Raw genomic sequence first — 16409 nt, 5'->3', positions numbered from 1 at the left:
AGAAAAGACAGATCTGTTTAAAGGGAAAAAAAGTGTACGTTGTTTAACTGAAATTTCATACAAATTTATTTGAATATTAAGTGAATTCTCCTATTTTTTAAGGTTGACATCTGGTCCTGAGAATACCCTCTTCCACTATTTATCTTTGGAAACAATGCAAGGAATCTTTATTACTCCAACTCACAAGGAAGTAGCACAGCTTGGTGGCTCCATCCACCCGCAGTTAATCGAGAATTTTCATCGTTGCTGCCTTTCAATTCGCTCAGTTTTTCAGCAGTCCATGAAAAAAGAAGTATGAAAGCTTTATCTTACTTCAGTTTTACTCTGTTTACATTCTCAACTCAGTATTTCAAGATTGTTTTCACTTCATTATTTTAAAAAAGTTCACTGGCAGGTGACTCTTTGTGTGGTAGTTTATAATGCACCTGACACTTTCACTGTTATGGGCGGGTTCTTTCTCAGAGCATCCAACCATGTGTGCATGTAATTATGGTGCGTCCCCCCAGCCATGCCCCCGAAGTAAATACTCCATGTATCCAGTATAGTATTTTCTTTTTCTGTTTGGTGTTAGAACTCTAACTTAGCAAAAAGTTTCAAATACTGGGTTTAAGAGCTGTAAGAAGTGGAGTGAAAAGGGTCTTTTTTTAGTCATACTAATTCTATAAGGAAACTTCACCCTGGCAGGAAAAGGAGATGTAGGCCCTCTGTTTTTCACAGAAAATGTTTGATATGAACAGTGATAGTGCAGCCTCCCCTCAGTGCACAGTCAGTGTGTCTTAGCACTGACCTGAAGAGGTCCTCTCTGAAGCTGAGAGGGTGTTCATTCTGGGTTTTTGGTCTCTGTGCTACCTGAGATCGCTTAGACACTTGCCAGACACTAACGTCTCTAGTAGTTTGCCCACACTGACATCTGCCTAGAAGATGACTGGCCATAATGATCAATTCCTCTTAATTATGCTGATAAGTCATCTCTTGGATTTTAGATCATGTGGGATGGCAGAATAGGTGAGGGTTTTTTTCTCTCTACAAAGATACCAATTCAGGCTTTGCTCTAGACTTAGGCTGAAGCCCAGTGGCAGCTGCCAGAGCTTTATGTGGGTACTTGGAAAAAAAAATAGATATGATGCCAGCAGCTGTCCTGCCTTGATTTTGGTTGCAACTTTGTTTTCTTCAAATGATCCATCCAAAGTAAAACAGTTATAGTAATGCAGAAATCTAAATAATAGGTGTAAGAATCAATTTGAGACACTCAGAACAGACATTTTGTGTTCAATGCACTTTTTGTTTTTCTAGAAGTCTGGTTTGTTAATTGTGCAGTTGATTTTTACTGGCATGAGCCAAATCAGGATAACGTTTCATCCCTGATAATTTTGCCATCTATTTAATCCATATGAAAAAGAGAAATAATTAAATACGAGTGGAATGACGTATACCAGTTGCAACTTCTTAGGTCCTAAAGTGACAATCCAAGTGTGTTAAATGAGAAATGGGGAATAACAGTACAAATTGAATGAATGCCATTTGGAAATATCACTATAATTTCTCTTCATGTTTTCTTTAAGTTACTGAAGAAGTCAGTTCTGGTTAGACTGTGTCTCGTAAATCATCTGGGATTTTTTATTTATTTTTAAGTGTTAGAAAAACGGATTAATTTGGATTGTTCTGTCAACTTCCTATGACACTGAGGTTTGGCTGAATGGGACATTGGCAACGGGTCTTGTGTTTTGGGCGCTTCTGTCAGGAGATCTGGAAACCCTAAAGGAAGCAGAGAGAATACGCAAATATGTCTTATGATCAAATTGCCTTCGTTTACAACTGTTACAAATGTTAAATGGACAGTTTACAGTTCAAACCAAAAATACAAATGAAATATGAAAAATAAATAAACAAACCATTCAGCTGTTAGGTATAGCTCATAAAAACTGAAGAACTCATGCTTAAAAGTGAAAACTTGTGTTTTGGCAACAGGTATCTCAGCATACGCTTTTCTGGGTTCTTTGGGGCAGCTGTGTTCATTCTGCCCTGAAAGTCAAAAATAATTAAACACATGCTGCAGAACAAAGTTTCTCTTAGAGAAAAATCTAAGAATCTCCTGTAAGCCATCTTGGTAACAAAAAGAATTAAGAGTATTTTGACTCTACAAATTGGGAGTAGTTTTTGTTGGTTTCAACAATTAAGGCTGAAATTGCCCAGTTGCATTAGAGCATGAGGAAAATGTAAAAGAATGAATAGAAGTTTTCTGTGTTCATAGGGCATGACAAAAAAAAAAAAAGGACAAAAAATACGCTATCATACTGTTTATTCTTTGACATCACATCAGGTAAATATTGTTATGGTTTAGGATTTAGAAAATTGCAGCAATTATGCAAAATTATTGTAATTAGTAATAAGTTTTAGTAACTTTTTGAGAACTGAAAATTTACCATTTCTAAATATGCACAAAAATGTTGAGGAAGAAAAAAGTTGAAATTGAGCAAAAATAAGTTCTGTAGTTTTAAACCGTATAATATATATGCCTGGATCTAACAGACAGCTCTGGCCTAATTTTCTTCATCATTATCATATTTTCTTACATTTAAAATCACAAGGAAAGAATTCTTTATGCACATAAAAGTACAGAAGTAAATCATGCCCACACTTCTATCCAGTATCCCATCTTATTATTTTTCTTTAGTATTTTCACTATGCATGTAAGACATGCTAAAATTTAAACGAATGTCCACTTGGAAATTGCATGATAGCAACCCCATTTTTTTGTTGAGGAAAAATCATTAGACTGCATTCTAACATATTCTTTAAATCTCTTCAGTAGCACCATTAGCAAGAACAGGTTTTACATTTTATAATACTACGTACTAAAGATGCAGTATTGTCATCTATTGTGAAATTTCTTCTACTGTGTGTAGTAATTTAGAATATACTTTATGAATCTAATCCAAAGCATGCTTAGGGAAATATAAAAGACATTTGCTCAGGCAAATATTAGCCATTTTGTTTTCCAAGTGCTAAGGTTCATTTTTCTTCAACATTTTGAGAGAGACAGCATAGTTGTGGTACCGTGGTCATCTTTTCTCTTCTAGACACTCCCCACATTTTCAATATTATAGGCAGATTCAGATATGTTGGTTTACGTTTCTGCATATGGCAGACAAGTTCCCTATGTATGTTTTGTTGTTTTTTTTTTACCCTCCAAGAAAACCTTTTCTTTCCTCTCAGAAGCTACTGATTGGAACAGAATTTTATTGGCATGGTTGCAATGGAACCAGAGATGCCTCCTCTTAACAGTTCTCTTAAAACAGATTTGTTTTGAAGGGATTTTCACGCATTTCCATAATCTCATCTCACTTCTCATGCTTCAAAAGGAAAAAAGATACAAAGCTTGTTTTTTCATTATGTGGACATATACAAAAGAGTAATAAATATCCTTTGACTTCAGGGGGAGAAGAGTTGGACAAGTGACAAACCCTTTCAGAATTTCTCCTCTGCTTATCTCAGTGTTTGTTCTGGTCTTTTTCCCTTCCCATTTCTGGTAAAAAGAAAAGTAGCTTTATTGGACTTACGGAACTGTTGAGCACCAAGACAGAGCAAAGTAGGTTTGTGCATGCAACTTGATCCTTACTAAATGGGTACCAGGGGTTCAGTTCCACACCTGGAACTTTTACAAGTTTTGTTCAAAAGCTCTACATAAAGCATAGCCCTCAAAAAAATAAAATCAACAAAACAAAAAAAAATGTACATCTTACGCACTTACACTAAGTATAAGCAAGAAAATGCTCTGCACAAAGTACTTCAACTGTTTGTTTAAAAAAAAAAAAAAACTCCTGCCTGACCAAGTTTATTGAATAGGCTTTTACTATCGCAATTCTTAATTAGGAAGGCAAACAAAGAAAGGGAGACGAGAGGTTTAACTATCTAACACACTGTTTTTAATGATGCTGTATTATCTCAAATGTCTTTGAGAGAATGTTTTTCAGATAGAGGAAAAAAAAAAAAAAAGGATTGTGCTATACAACCTCCTAATTGTATAACAATGAGGAAAAAAAAAAATCCTGTTTATGCCAAAGTAACAAAACTGTGGAGAAAAGAATCATATAAGCAAAATAGTTCTCTTCTAAATCTGGCTTTTTGAAAGCAATATCATTCAGCAGCTTCCTGAGGAAAGCATAATATAGTTATATTTGCTAGTAGTTTACGTAAAAAATTAATTCTTTACTAACACTTCACTTTTTTTTTTTTTTTTTACAGAAGAAGAAGAAAGGCAGCAAGATTTCAGAATTTAGTACAGCAGATGAAGACCTAGATCTGATAAGAGAACATGGAGTTTTGTTTGAATGCTCTCCTGACAACTGGACTGATCAAAAGAAACCACCACCAACAATGAGTTACTGGGTTGTGGGGTAAGTTTAAAGACAAATGTATCTATTTCTCCCCAGATTTTCCATTTTGAATGTGTCCCTGTACTCTTCAGGAAAAAATTTACCTGTAGCAAATCACAGAAATACTCAAGCGGACTCTGAGGTAGCTTTGATTTGGGATCTAGGAAGCTGCATTACTGTGATGTTCCACCTGGTGTTAAACGTAAATGTTGTTAACCTGGGAGCAGCATGATAGTGTGTTAACACCACAGAGCTGGCACAAGGCACAGCACTGCACCGTGTTGCTCTGTGCTCTGCAAACATACTAAAGTGCTGTAATCATACTCTGAGTTTGCTTTCAAAGTTTTGCCATTACCACAAATCACAATCCATTTGCTATGATGTCACTTAAGTGATTTTCGTAATGACATATATGGTTATTGCTACATAGCTAAGCCTTATTTGCCTGACAGAACAGCATTTTGCCCTAGGTATTAAATAGTAATAGTAAGATTTTTTTAAAAAATAATTAAGTGTAATGAGAAAATAGCATGTATCATCACTTGACAATTAAGAACATAGCAACTCTTATAATTGTTTTAAGCCTAGGCCAGTAAGCCAGTAGCCGCCACCACTTATGTGTTGTTCTGTCCTCTACTGACCATATTTTGTGATGTCTACTTTGTATCCGCATTAAGCAGACAGTCATGTCAAGATTAGTCAGTCAGCAGGATTTTGCCTTCTTTTCTGGATTTATCTTCTGTCTTCGGTATTCCTACTAGAAAATAGAAAGAAAAATGCAAATGATGAAGTGGAAGCTATACTTTTACCATATGAAATAATAACTCAGTATGGCTAGGGTGTGAAAGGAAGGTAAATGATTATGATTCATTAAATTATGATTATTGGTTAGTTCAACTATTGCACGAATAGGAAAGTCTTTGAAATCAGCAAAATATACTTTGAATATGGCATAAGAACTTTTTTCTACTATAATGAGAAGAAATGTCATTCACAGGTAATGATTTTGGCCAGGAATAATAATGTAGAAATTCTCTACCAGAGCTTTTTTTGAACCTGTTTGCCTTCGAGTCAGATGTTTAAAAGCAAAACAAAAACGACTGAATCACACAGTGGATTGTACATAACTACAGTTCATTCGCTAATAAGCGCTATCCTGTGGCTGGAAAAATTAAGAACCTGGCAAATGTTGAGGCTGCTGTTGATATCTTTTAAGTAATAACAATAATCTTTCAGTCTCTGCATTATCAGATAACGTGTTACATCTGGGACAATGCATTAATATTTATAGAGCTATATGCTACATTATAATGCAACGCAGAGTTATGCACAAGTATATTAAGAGCTTTCCTATTTAGTTCTTTCCCGTGAAGACTGTGTTGGAGTGACATGTAGGAATGTACAGGCCAGGCTGTGTTAAGTTTAAAAATGAGTAAATATGTAAATACTGGAGCTTGTTCCCAAGTAACCTGATTGCAGCTTGTAGTCCTGAAAGTTGGATTACTGCAAACACAACAGCACCATTGACATACGTACTAAAAACCTGAAGACTGGTTTTCAGATAGTCTTGAGAAAACTGAACAGAAATTGTTGCTTTAAGAATCTAATATATGAAATCAGTAAGATAATGCAGGAGAGCCACAGCAATTTGCTGGCAGTTTTACACAGCAATTGTTCTTAACGTCATACTGAAACGGTAAGATTACAACCATAATGTATTGAACAGTCAAAAAGAAAAAGCTCACACCTATGATTTCTTATTTTTATGTGTTTTGTTGTTGTTTTTCAGGAGACTCTTCCTGCATCCAAAACCTCAGGAGTTTTATGTCTGTTTTCATGACTCAGTCACGGAAGTTGCTGTTGAACTGGCCTTTAAACTGTCCTTTGGTTTAGCTACGTAGACGAGCTTCATGAATATTCAGCCATCCTTGTTGTCTCTTTAAAGTACTTAAGTATAACGAGAAAATAACTCAACTGTGGTATCCACCTATAGCATATCTTTGAAATGCTTTTAAGAAAGTAAATCGACATCGTGGTATGACACAGGTGAAACTTCAGAGATGATTCCAATGACCTCATCAATTGAATACTTAAAAAGTTTTCAGAGAACCAAAGTTCTTATTTTTATATAGTGCCAAATTATTTATCCCAATTGTAACTTTATTATATGAAAACCTCACATAATTTGTACGTTCACTGCTGTTCAGTGTACAGTATTCAATGTAAAATGAGTTGATATCCTCAAAGTGCTCTGTGAATATTTGGCACTCACCGATGGGGAAAAATATATTTACCCATTAATGAAGATTTTGTACCTCTAAGGGCATAAAAAATACTGAAATGTATTTAGTAACATTATGTTAATCAACACAGAAAAATCTTTTAGCAGATTAATGGCATTTAGCCACACAAAACTGATGTCTTACGTTTTTTGCCAGTATAGTCTGCTGCACACCCAAGGCCTATAGCGTGAGTGATGTTTTACTTGATTTCATGATTTTTATTGTAAATAACACATTTGTTAAAAAACAGTTTTGAAGGCACAAAAAAGAGGTGCAGAGGGTGATATTTTTGTGTATGCATGCATAGCTACTTTGTATTATAATCATAATTTCTTAATAAAAATGTTTATTTTTCAAAGACCAGTACAGTGCTACCCTATTTTTTTTAACATATTTTCTCTTTTGTTCATTTGAACAGTGTTTGTTTAGCTAAGTCTTCTACAATTTACCACTGGATATTAAAAAAATAATTTAGCTTACATCAGTACAAGGCAAGAGAAGGCAAAATACTTGCAAAATCAGGAGAAGTCTTCTGCAGAATTCAGCTTTCCTACAAATTGTTGAAAGGTTTGTAGTTTATAGACTAGCTGCTCCTAAAGCTTTCTGTACTAATGGTTTAGTTTAAAATGTATGATTTTGGGCCATTTTTACCCCTAGTCAGCACACTTAGATTTGGCCATCAGCATAGTGTTTCATCACATTCCATGTCAACGGTGCATTTTTTTTTTCCTTTCTGCTGCTTCTACTTGCTTTTCCTAAGTGTTTTTCATAAAATGCATGACTAAAATTGCATTTTAAACAATGGGATCAAAAAAATAAAATTAAGTCTTTAGAAAAGTAAATTCAGTTCCATAGGCTCTCATGATCAAATCCTTTGATCTTGTTTTAACAAGTAAATTGCACTGTTTAGACTAATTCTAAAATAATCAATCAAACGCTTTTGACTGTTCACTCCCTGCAAGTGATTCACAGCTTGGCTTGAATCATTCAACAGTTGCTTTAATTCCAAGCAGCAGAAGTCTTAGGCCTGAAGTTTAAGCATGTGATGGAAGGTTTTATAAATCAGCCTTCTCCAGAATCTATGGTCCCTTGATGAGAAATAGTGTATCAGTTTGAGATGTACAGAGCTGAACTGCATAAATAGTGCTTTTACATTTGTGTTCCCCATCTGTAAATTAAGTGATACGAGCTTTACTGTTTGGGAAAGAAAAAAAAAGAGGAAAAAAAGGAACAGTATGGACAATACTTTAAAAAACACCATTAAAAAGCCTAAAATAGGAAGACTTTGAATATTGTGTTTCTTCGTAGAAGGTAAAAGGAATACAGAAAAGCAGGCCATCATTATAAACAATGGAAACAAAGACTTAGGCCTAATTAATTTTGCTAACTTATTAAAAGATTTTTTTCTAGGTTACTTGGCTGCCAGAGTAGTGGGCTAACTTAGTTGGGCTAAGTCAATGCAAAAAAAGACAGTGTGAATATGTAGGTATGTGTGGAGAAAAGGGGAACTGAAGGAAAGAGGCTCCTTCAGCAGCAACCAGCTATTCAGATTAGCTTGCTCCTTCACAAGAAACCCCATCTTAAAAAGAATTAAGGGCATCTATCAGAATATGGTACAACTTTTATACTCAGTGTAGTTCAGAAATACAATGTTGCAAAATCTGCCTTAATCTTGTTGATACTACACTTAAGGAGACTCTTAACCGTTAATTTGTTCCCCAGCTGAGCATAGACTTGATTTTGTAGATTTTTAAGAGATGTTTAAAAAGAGCCCCAAAAGATAGGACTTAATTTCCTACCGAACACAGATTTTTATGAGCTTTGATACAAATCTTGTAGTATAGTAACTTGCAGGAAGATTATAGCTGTGAATCGTGGTGTATGGAATTAATGTTTAAAGGAACAGATATGGAGAAGCTACTAAAGGAGTTGAACTGACAGTGTTAAAGTTCAGAAGAAATGTATTTATTTTGTGTTTAAATTATGACTTACAAGAATTATTGGCAAGGCAACGTGTACCAAAAATCAGTGGAGTATCTGGGTTAAAATGACTAATTTCAAGGGAATGCAAGCAATAAAATCATTTTAAAAACATTAATGATTAAAAATGACTGAATAAATATGGTACTTCATGCCTTTGTTAGTAATAAAGTTTGTAGACATAGGGGTGGTAAAGCAATGAAAGAAAATACTTTCTTGCTATCAGCAGTTCTAGCAGGAATTGACGCTTATGAACTGTAACAGAATGGGTATAAATAACATACTAAATTGCGTTTTGACTTACTATATATGATGTTCATTAACACACAGTTCAATGTAATCAGCAAATATTCTGGCTTAAACCATTTGTTAGTTGTTCTTTTTCCTGGTTTCTTGTTATGGGAGAGGGGCCAGTTTCCACAGCTTACAGAACCTTCTGGAAAGTTCCCCAAGTTTCTGTGAAGCTTGCTGACTGTAGTCCAGGGATGGAGGCTATTTAGGAGTAAGATTTGTTGATCTTTGTCCAATTGTGTTTCATACAAAGGTAGCTGTACATGTAGCAGTACATGTAGCAGTGCATCGTTCACTCTTCCAGCTTCCGATTCCCAGGTGCAGTCTGTCTGTGTCCCTTACATGTTCTGCCAGCTGATCACCAAATTGGCATGAATGATGTGTTTAGGTTGGATATTAGGAAGAACTTCTTTACTGAAAGGGTTGTTAGGCATTGGAATGGGCTGCCCAGGGAAGTGGTTGAGTCACCATCCCTGGAGGTCCTTAAAAGACGTTTAGATGTAGAGCTTAGTGATATGGTTTAGTGGAGGACTTGTTAGTGTTAGGTCAGAGGTTGGACTGGGTAATCTTGGAGGTCTCTTCCAACCTAGATGATTCTGTGATTTTGTAACAGGCCTTTTGGTTAACTTTTCCCCCCTGGCAGCCAGTGGGGGGAAAAACCTGCCACAGTGTCCACTGAGGGCCTGGATTTCAGTGCTCCAGAAAGGTGGCAGAAACAACCAGCCGTCAAGGGAGGGCACTGCCACCCCCCTGCCCCTCAAGGCCATTAATGGCAGGGTGAAGCTGCGCAGCCATCTCTAGGCGTTGCCACCTGCCCAGGGGCCATGTGCACACAGAGGACAGGTCTTTCTGGCCACAGAGGGTACGGGGTGGAGGTGGGCACCATGGCAGCCCCACAGGGTGGGGGGCTGTTCGACCCCTTGTCCTTCGCAAAGGACCTGCTGGCCGGCGGCGTGGCGGCCGCCATCTCCAAGATGGCCGTGGTGCCTGTCGAGCGAGTGAAGCTGTTGCTGCAGGTGCAGGCCTCATCCAAGCAGATCCAGGCGGACCAGCAGTACAAGGGCATGATCAACTGCTTTGTGCACATCTCCAGGCAGCAAGGTATAGAGCCCAGGAAACAAAAGCTTTTAGAAACACCTCTGTGTCAACAGCAATGGAGAAGCCATCATGGGCTGCATCACGGGCTGCTGGTGTTCGGAGTGGCGTTATCTGAGAGGGTGAGTTTGCCATGGGAGTTCCCCCAGGATTTCTGTTTTTTCAGAAAAGGAGTGAAACCTGCAGCCACTGAGTGGTCGTGCATTCATGTGGCATAGTAGCAAAATTGTGCTCAGTGGTTGTGGACAGTGTGAAACATCTTTAATGTTTTCCTTCTGATAGTTTTTCAGAGCACTGCTTATATTTGACATCCCCATGTTGATGCATATGAAAGAGTACTTGAAGTAAGAAATGAACACCTAGTTCTGACTTTCCTTTATCATTAAGGAGTCTTTACCTTTGCCAATAATAACAAGATATTTGAATGAAGAGCATAGCTGCACATTACAGAGATGGCTGTCATCACCGCTTACCCAAATCTTAACAGCACTGATGAGAGCCAGCCGCAGTGCAGGTGCAATGTCTGTGAGCATCTCTGCATATGCTTCTTCTCATGATTCCCATAACATCTGTTTCTGCATTAGCTCCCCAGCTGCATTTAACGTCTTAGTGCATTTCTCTTAGTGTCCAAAGGAATTCTTTTCTTCCTTTAGAAAAAGGATGTAATTACAAAAGCCCTATGAAGTTTCTCATATGTGTATAAACCATTTAGTCATTGCTTTAATATGGTGTCTGAGCACCCCCTGTGGAAGCTAAAATGCATAGGCAGGCTACTTCAAGGAAACAGTTTCTACACAGGTGAAATGTTAGCCTGTTTCAAAACTGCAGTTTACATCGGTATCCTTAGTCTTACAAATTTTTGAAGTGAGGAATTTTGAAGGAAATTTTTGAAGTTTCCCATTTCTCAGCATTATTGCTGTTTGTCTTGTAATTATAGATTTTCTTGTGCTAATACATGCATCCATTGGGAAGTGTCAGAATAAATCCAAAAGCCCATAAAATAAATGACCTGAAAAGGAATATTTTTGGCCTTTGTTACAGCTCATACCAAAATAGAAACAGTGGAAGGAAAGTTGTATGATAGCCATGGTGTACTGTAAACTTTGGAAATGTATTTTAATAATCCATTTCTTTTCCTGTAGGATTTCTCAGCTTCTAGCATGGCAATTTGGTAAACATTATATGATATTTTCCAACGCAGGCTCTAAACTTTGCTTTTAAGAACAAGTACAAACCGATTTGTATGTCCAAAGTGGATAAAGAAAAACAGGTAAATAATCTATTGTCTGTTAGTTCTGTTTCATAAATTAACTAGATCTGGCCAAGCAGTGAGCAGTTTTTTCTCTCATGGTTGGTAATTCTTGGTAACATGTTGATAGATTTTGTAATTAGTGTTTTTAAAGTGTGTGTGGCTTACTGCATAGATTATTGTTGAGGTAATTAAATTTGTTTCGATCTTCATTGATTAACAACCTCATAAGGTGTGTGTAAGTGCTTATAACTGCAGTCAAAATTTTCAAAGTTTTGTTCAGGACATACAGTTATTTCAAAATTAATCGTTTTAATTATTTTGTTGTATATTCAAAATCTTGGACTCAGGCACCTATGTTTCAGGGCTTTGTCAAAAATCCCAGTCACATTTTCACAGTTATGATTGCACAATCAGGGACTCTAATCTCAAAAATATTTATGTTCATGGGTAATCTCACTCATGAAATTACAGCTGTTCTTATTTTCATGCATAAAATTCTTGGGTTGTGTCCTTCAAGCAGAAGTCTGTCTTTATCTGTCTTCTTACTTCTCTTTGCATTATTTTCTCGATAACTGTTACTATGCAACTGCCAGAAAAAGCTTTTGGTATTACAGTGCAAGTTTTGTACAAAAGGAGCAGGAAAAGGAATGGAACAATTTTAGATTATGGTTCAAAAAGCAAATTGGGTTATGCTGCCTAATTTTGCAATTTTATGTACTTGAAGAAGAACGTTCTTTAACTTGGATGGATTTTTGTGAAGAGACAAGAGGTCAGCACCCAGGGAATTAATTACAAGAAATATGGATCTTGGAATGCAAAGTGTTCATACTGGAATTTGAAAAATTACATAAAATTCATTCATATCAGAATGGAAAATAAGTTCTTCATCTCTAGTTTTTTCATGTGGAAATAGCTGAAAATCTGCTTTATTTGTGTCTTTTTAGGTTATCTGTTTTAGAATTTCTTTGGTTAGGTTTTCACAATTTAAACAAAAGTCCAATGATCTGTGGTTTCTCTTGTTGACAGTTTTTTTCTGCAATGCCAGGAACAGTACTTGCTACAGGCTTTCCTGGTGTTTCTTACCAAGAAGAATGTTGTCAGTCGTTAATGTTGGATTAATCTCTCTGTATTGCATGCAAATTCTTAAGCTGTCCTTTTTCATCTGCACTTTCTTCATATGTAAAGAGTTTAAGGTTGCTGTTTTTCTTTTCTTAACAGTGGAAAAAGTAAAACATGCATGATGTAAATAACAGTGTTTATAGTTCTTCAAATCTCCTTTCCGCCTCCTGGAAACATTTCCAGATGGCCTACATGTGTATGTGCTTGTGACTCAAATTTTAGAAACATTTCTTGAATAGCATTCAAGATTAATTTCTTTAGAAGCATATTTAACAAAGTAGCATATACATTATTAAAGCTCAGGGTCTTGGGATGCTTCCTTACATGCTTTGTGCAGGATAGGAAATCGAGAAGAGAGTATGGTTGCATGCGTGATTTTTTGCTTTCTGGATTATCTTTTAAAAAAAAAAAATACTTTAGCTTGTGGAAAGTAAAGTGCAAACTCTTATGAAGAACGCCAGCTGTATCTACATGCCAGACACTGTTTGTGTAGAAGGTAATACAGGCACAGTCAATCATCTTGAAATTGCAGCTTGCCCCTTCTGCTTGCTACTCAAGTGAGCAACAGTTTGTGTTGGCTGAATTCATATTTTCAGGATACCTTCAGTATAATGATATGCATGGTTTGAGAGTTTGAAGTAAGATTGGTTTATTACTTGCTGAGTTTTCACCTGTCGAGAATCCTGTAAATGAGAAAAATGTACAGATATAAAAAGTGGATTCTTTTGTTTAACTATATCGCAGCTTATGGCTAGTGTTCTGCTATTGGGAAAAGCTGAAATGAGTGGTACTTACCACATATTTGAGTAAGAATGTGTGGGGAGAAAGTGTAAGCATGGTATTATTAGGGGGAGAAATCTCAGGGAGAGGGTTAGAGAATTCTTACTTGAGTATTTTGATGAATTAGGGCAAAAATTAAGTGATAGTTATTTGGCATGAAAGTGTTTCAGCAGCTGGGTACCAGTATCTGTTTGACTTTTCCTTTAGGTTTATATTTATTGGAACGAGTAGTCTCCATCGGAACTAATAACCTGTGTCTTCATCCATCCACGGTTTTCTACATTTTCTTAATGTTTTGTTCATAAGTGGAGGAAATAATTATTCTTCATACTATTTTGATATGTTAAATGTTTCAGTCATAGTACATAACAGCGTGCATGAATTTATTTTATATTAGGTGCTTCTAAGCGACAGTTCCAGGGATTTGGTGACTGTATTGTTAAAATTGCAAAGACAGATGGACTTCCTGGGCTGTACCAGGGTTTTGGCATTTTCAGTACAGGGAATCATTGTATACTGAGCCTCATATTCTGGACGTTACGATACCATTAAGATAGCTCTTATGAATCAAAATGCACGTTTTAAATCCGTATCATTTAAAATATTAATTCATTATGAACTAATGAAAGTGTTAGCTATAGCTTTTGTCTTTACAGTTATGCATGTTCAACAGAGTATATTACTGAAGAGCCAAGTCATTTTACAGTAGGATTAACAACAAAAATGGAATTATTTGCTATCTGCTAGATCGGGTGTGCATTTTGGAGACCTAGTACAGGGTTACGTTTTTGTTTTATTTTGCAGGGATTATTGCCAAATCCAAAACAAACTCCACTCATTCTTTCCTTTTTCATTGCTCAAGTTGTGACTGTGTTCTCAGGAATGCTGTCATATCCGTTTGGCACTGTCAGGAGACGCATGATGATGCAGGTATGATCTAGCTTACAGTTCTTTTCTGGAAATTACTGGATCTTTGAAACTTGGCATGCTAATTGGAGTGCTGTATAGCCTTACAGCATGTGAGACTATTCAGAAAAAGAAGGGGAAACAGCTCCAGAAAGAAAAGAAGATAGATCTGAAATAATGGTATTGCAGGAATCTGGCTAAAAATATGTTCAGTTAACAGCTTGATGAGAGATTTTAGTAGAAAAGTGAGATCTGTTTTCTTTCTCCTACTCAGATGCTTGGTATTTGGATTAAGACGGGTCTGTGGGTAGAATAATGTGCTTTATTAGTCCAGCTAATACAGTTGGAAGACTAGGCTTTGTGGCATACAGATATTTTTCATGTGTGAAATAGAATCAATGTTTTGCAAAGCTCAGTATATGCTGGGAATTATAGGAAAGTGTATTTTTAGCTATCTTGTTGCTAGTTATTAGGTAATTTTACTAGGCAGTTAAGTAGCATTTGAAGTACATTTAATAAAGTATGTTCTAACCATCAAGAGCATCTTTGCATGTGAAATAAAAAACAAAAATGATCGGGACCTTGTTCCCTGCACCACTGAGAAAGTTTTGCCATCTGATGACAAAAAGGAGATGCTAGTTCCAAAGACATGTCTCTAAGTGAGGTTTCAGGTGTATCTTCTTTTCTCTCTGTACTCCAGAAAATGAAAAGAAAATCAGAACAAATGTTGACATAGTTGTTTTCAAAATACTCCAGGAGATACTTAGCTTCTTATGTAATGCCTGCATACCTCTGGTAATCTGTCCTAAATCTGTCCCAAATAACAGAAATCCTTGAAGCTTATAGTGGACAAACACTATTAGAAAGCACTTCTTCCTTACAAACTAAATATGATTTCACTGTCTTCAGATTCTGCTTTCTCTGCTTAGTGAGCAGTCAGCCTATAGTTAGTGCTGTTCATATTCAGAAGTACTGTTTCCCAAGGCTGGCCTTACCAAAAAAATGCACGTATTTCTGGTAGTTAACCTACTGCTGGGATAGAGAATAGTATCAAGATTATTAAAAACGTAAAATATATGAAATAAGATAATGGTTTTACTAGCACACAGGAAACAACGTGAGATGATTTGGATATGTTGTGGATATGTAGGTATGTATGTACTTCAGGTGGTGTCCATGTTTTGTTTACATAGTTTTGAAACCTCAGGTACAAATAAAGCAAGAAGAGACTAGAAGAAGAGACTAGAAGCTTACCTAGGTATAGCAAGTGGATTTGACTTAAAATGTAACTAATTTAGGTCAAATAATTTACATTAACTAAATATGTGTATATATATATATATATATATAATGTTATATGTATATATATATATATATACACACACAGTGTTTTGTTTCCAGTAGAATTTCACATAAAGATGTCAGCTTTAGATTCATCTCTCAAAAAAATGTGTATTATGTTTTTGGGAGTGAAGAGAAAACTGGTATCAGTTCCTAATACACTCCCCAAGACAGACCGCAGTTCCAAACCCGGAATGGTTTGACAATTCACCAAGCACATCCACAAGAAAGCACTCTGTCAGAACAGTCGTGTTACTCCGAGCTATCTGAAAGATCTGTTGCAGTCATTATGCTGGGTTCCACAGCGGGCGATTGCATTTCCCAAGTGCTTTGCCATGCAGAGCACAACGGTCTGATATTCCTGTGGGCTGTCTTTGCTACACTGTTGAATTTTTAAAAATTTAAGAATTGCCACAATTTCCACTTGTACTGCACTTGGAAAAAGGCAAAGGGAGGGTTCAGTACTTGAGCACCAACTTGTACAGGAAACAGTAATGCACATGCTTGTGAACATTCACTGCTCCTCATCCCTTCTTTCCTTCACCTGTAAGCACTTGGGGCAGGTTTTACTCAGTGTGGTGCCGAGGTCTCTAACAAATCTTCCTTTTTGCTTTGTTTTCTTTTGTTCAAAACCAAGGTGGGCTAGATTAAAAACTGTACTGTGCTCTCTTTCAGCTTTCTTATGTTTTTACATTATTGTGCTGGTCAAAACCTTAACATCATTTTAAACGCCCTGGAAAACAGCTGATGGATGGGCTATTGATTAGTAATCTGAACTGAAAATCTACTTGCTATAAAAAATGTTTCAGTGTTACTAAAGGAAACAAAAAAGCTGTAGAAGTTTTAATAACATTTAAACATTTCAGAGCACCTTTAGGATTAGGATTTAATTCTTAAACCTTCTGCTTGCCCAGTAAAGCTTAAAAGAAGCATCAGAGGAAGGATCACAGCCTTTCTAAACTTAGCTATTGCAACCAGATAACAGAG

At 36.3% G+C, this 16409-nt stretch overlaps 1 protein-coding gene and 1 long non-coding RNA gene across 4 annotated transcripts in view; both read left to right on the top strand.

The window, feature by feature from the left end:
- The window catches only part of INTU (inturned planar cell polarity protein), a 49460-nt gene extending 42443 nt beyond the window's left edge, over positions 1-7017 (top strand). For 2 of the 3 annotated variants that reach the window (XM_040555663.1, XM_040555661.1), the window contains exons 14-16: positions 103-292; positions 4246-4397; positions 6166-7017. In XM_040555663.1, the coding sequence (XP_040411597.1) occupies positions 103-292; positions 4246-4397; positions 6166-6277 (454 nt within the window). In that variant the 3' untranslated portion in view covers positions 6278-7017. The remainder of the gene's footprint in view (positions 1-102; positions 293-4245; positions 4398-6165) is intronic. The other variant, XM_040555662.1, reaches the window with a different exon arrangement.
- A 2456-nt stretch (positions 7018-9473) lies between these two features.
- Positions 9474-15295, top strand: LOC121070120. The gene is made up of 3 exons (XR_005819908.1): positions 9474-10146; positions 11167-11294; positions 13980-15295. It is a non-coding gene; the product is annotated as an uncharacterized LOC121070120 (long non-coding RNA).
- Positions 15296-16409: the final 1114 nt, after the last annotated feature.

The sequence above is a fragment of the Cygnus olor genome, chromosome 4 (genome assembly GCF_009769625.2).
Source record: "Cygnus olor isolate bCygOlo1 chromosome 4, bCygOlo1.pri.v2, whole genome shotgun sequence".
In the NCBI taxonomy this organism is placed as follows: domain Eukaryota; kingdom Metazoa; phylum Chordata; class Aves; order Anseriformes; family Anatidae; genus Cygnus; species Cygnus olor.
This window is presented reverse-complemented; position numbering and strand designations above follow the sequence as displayed.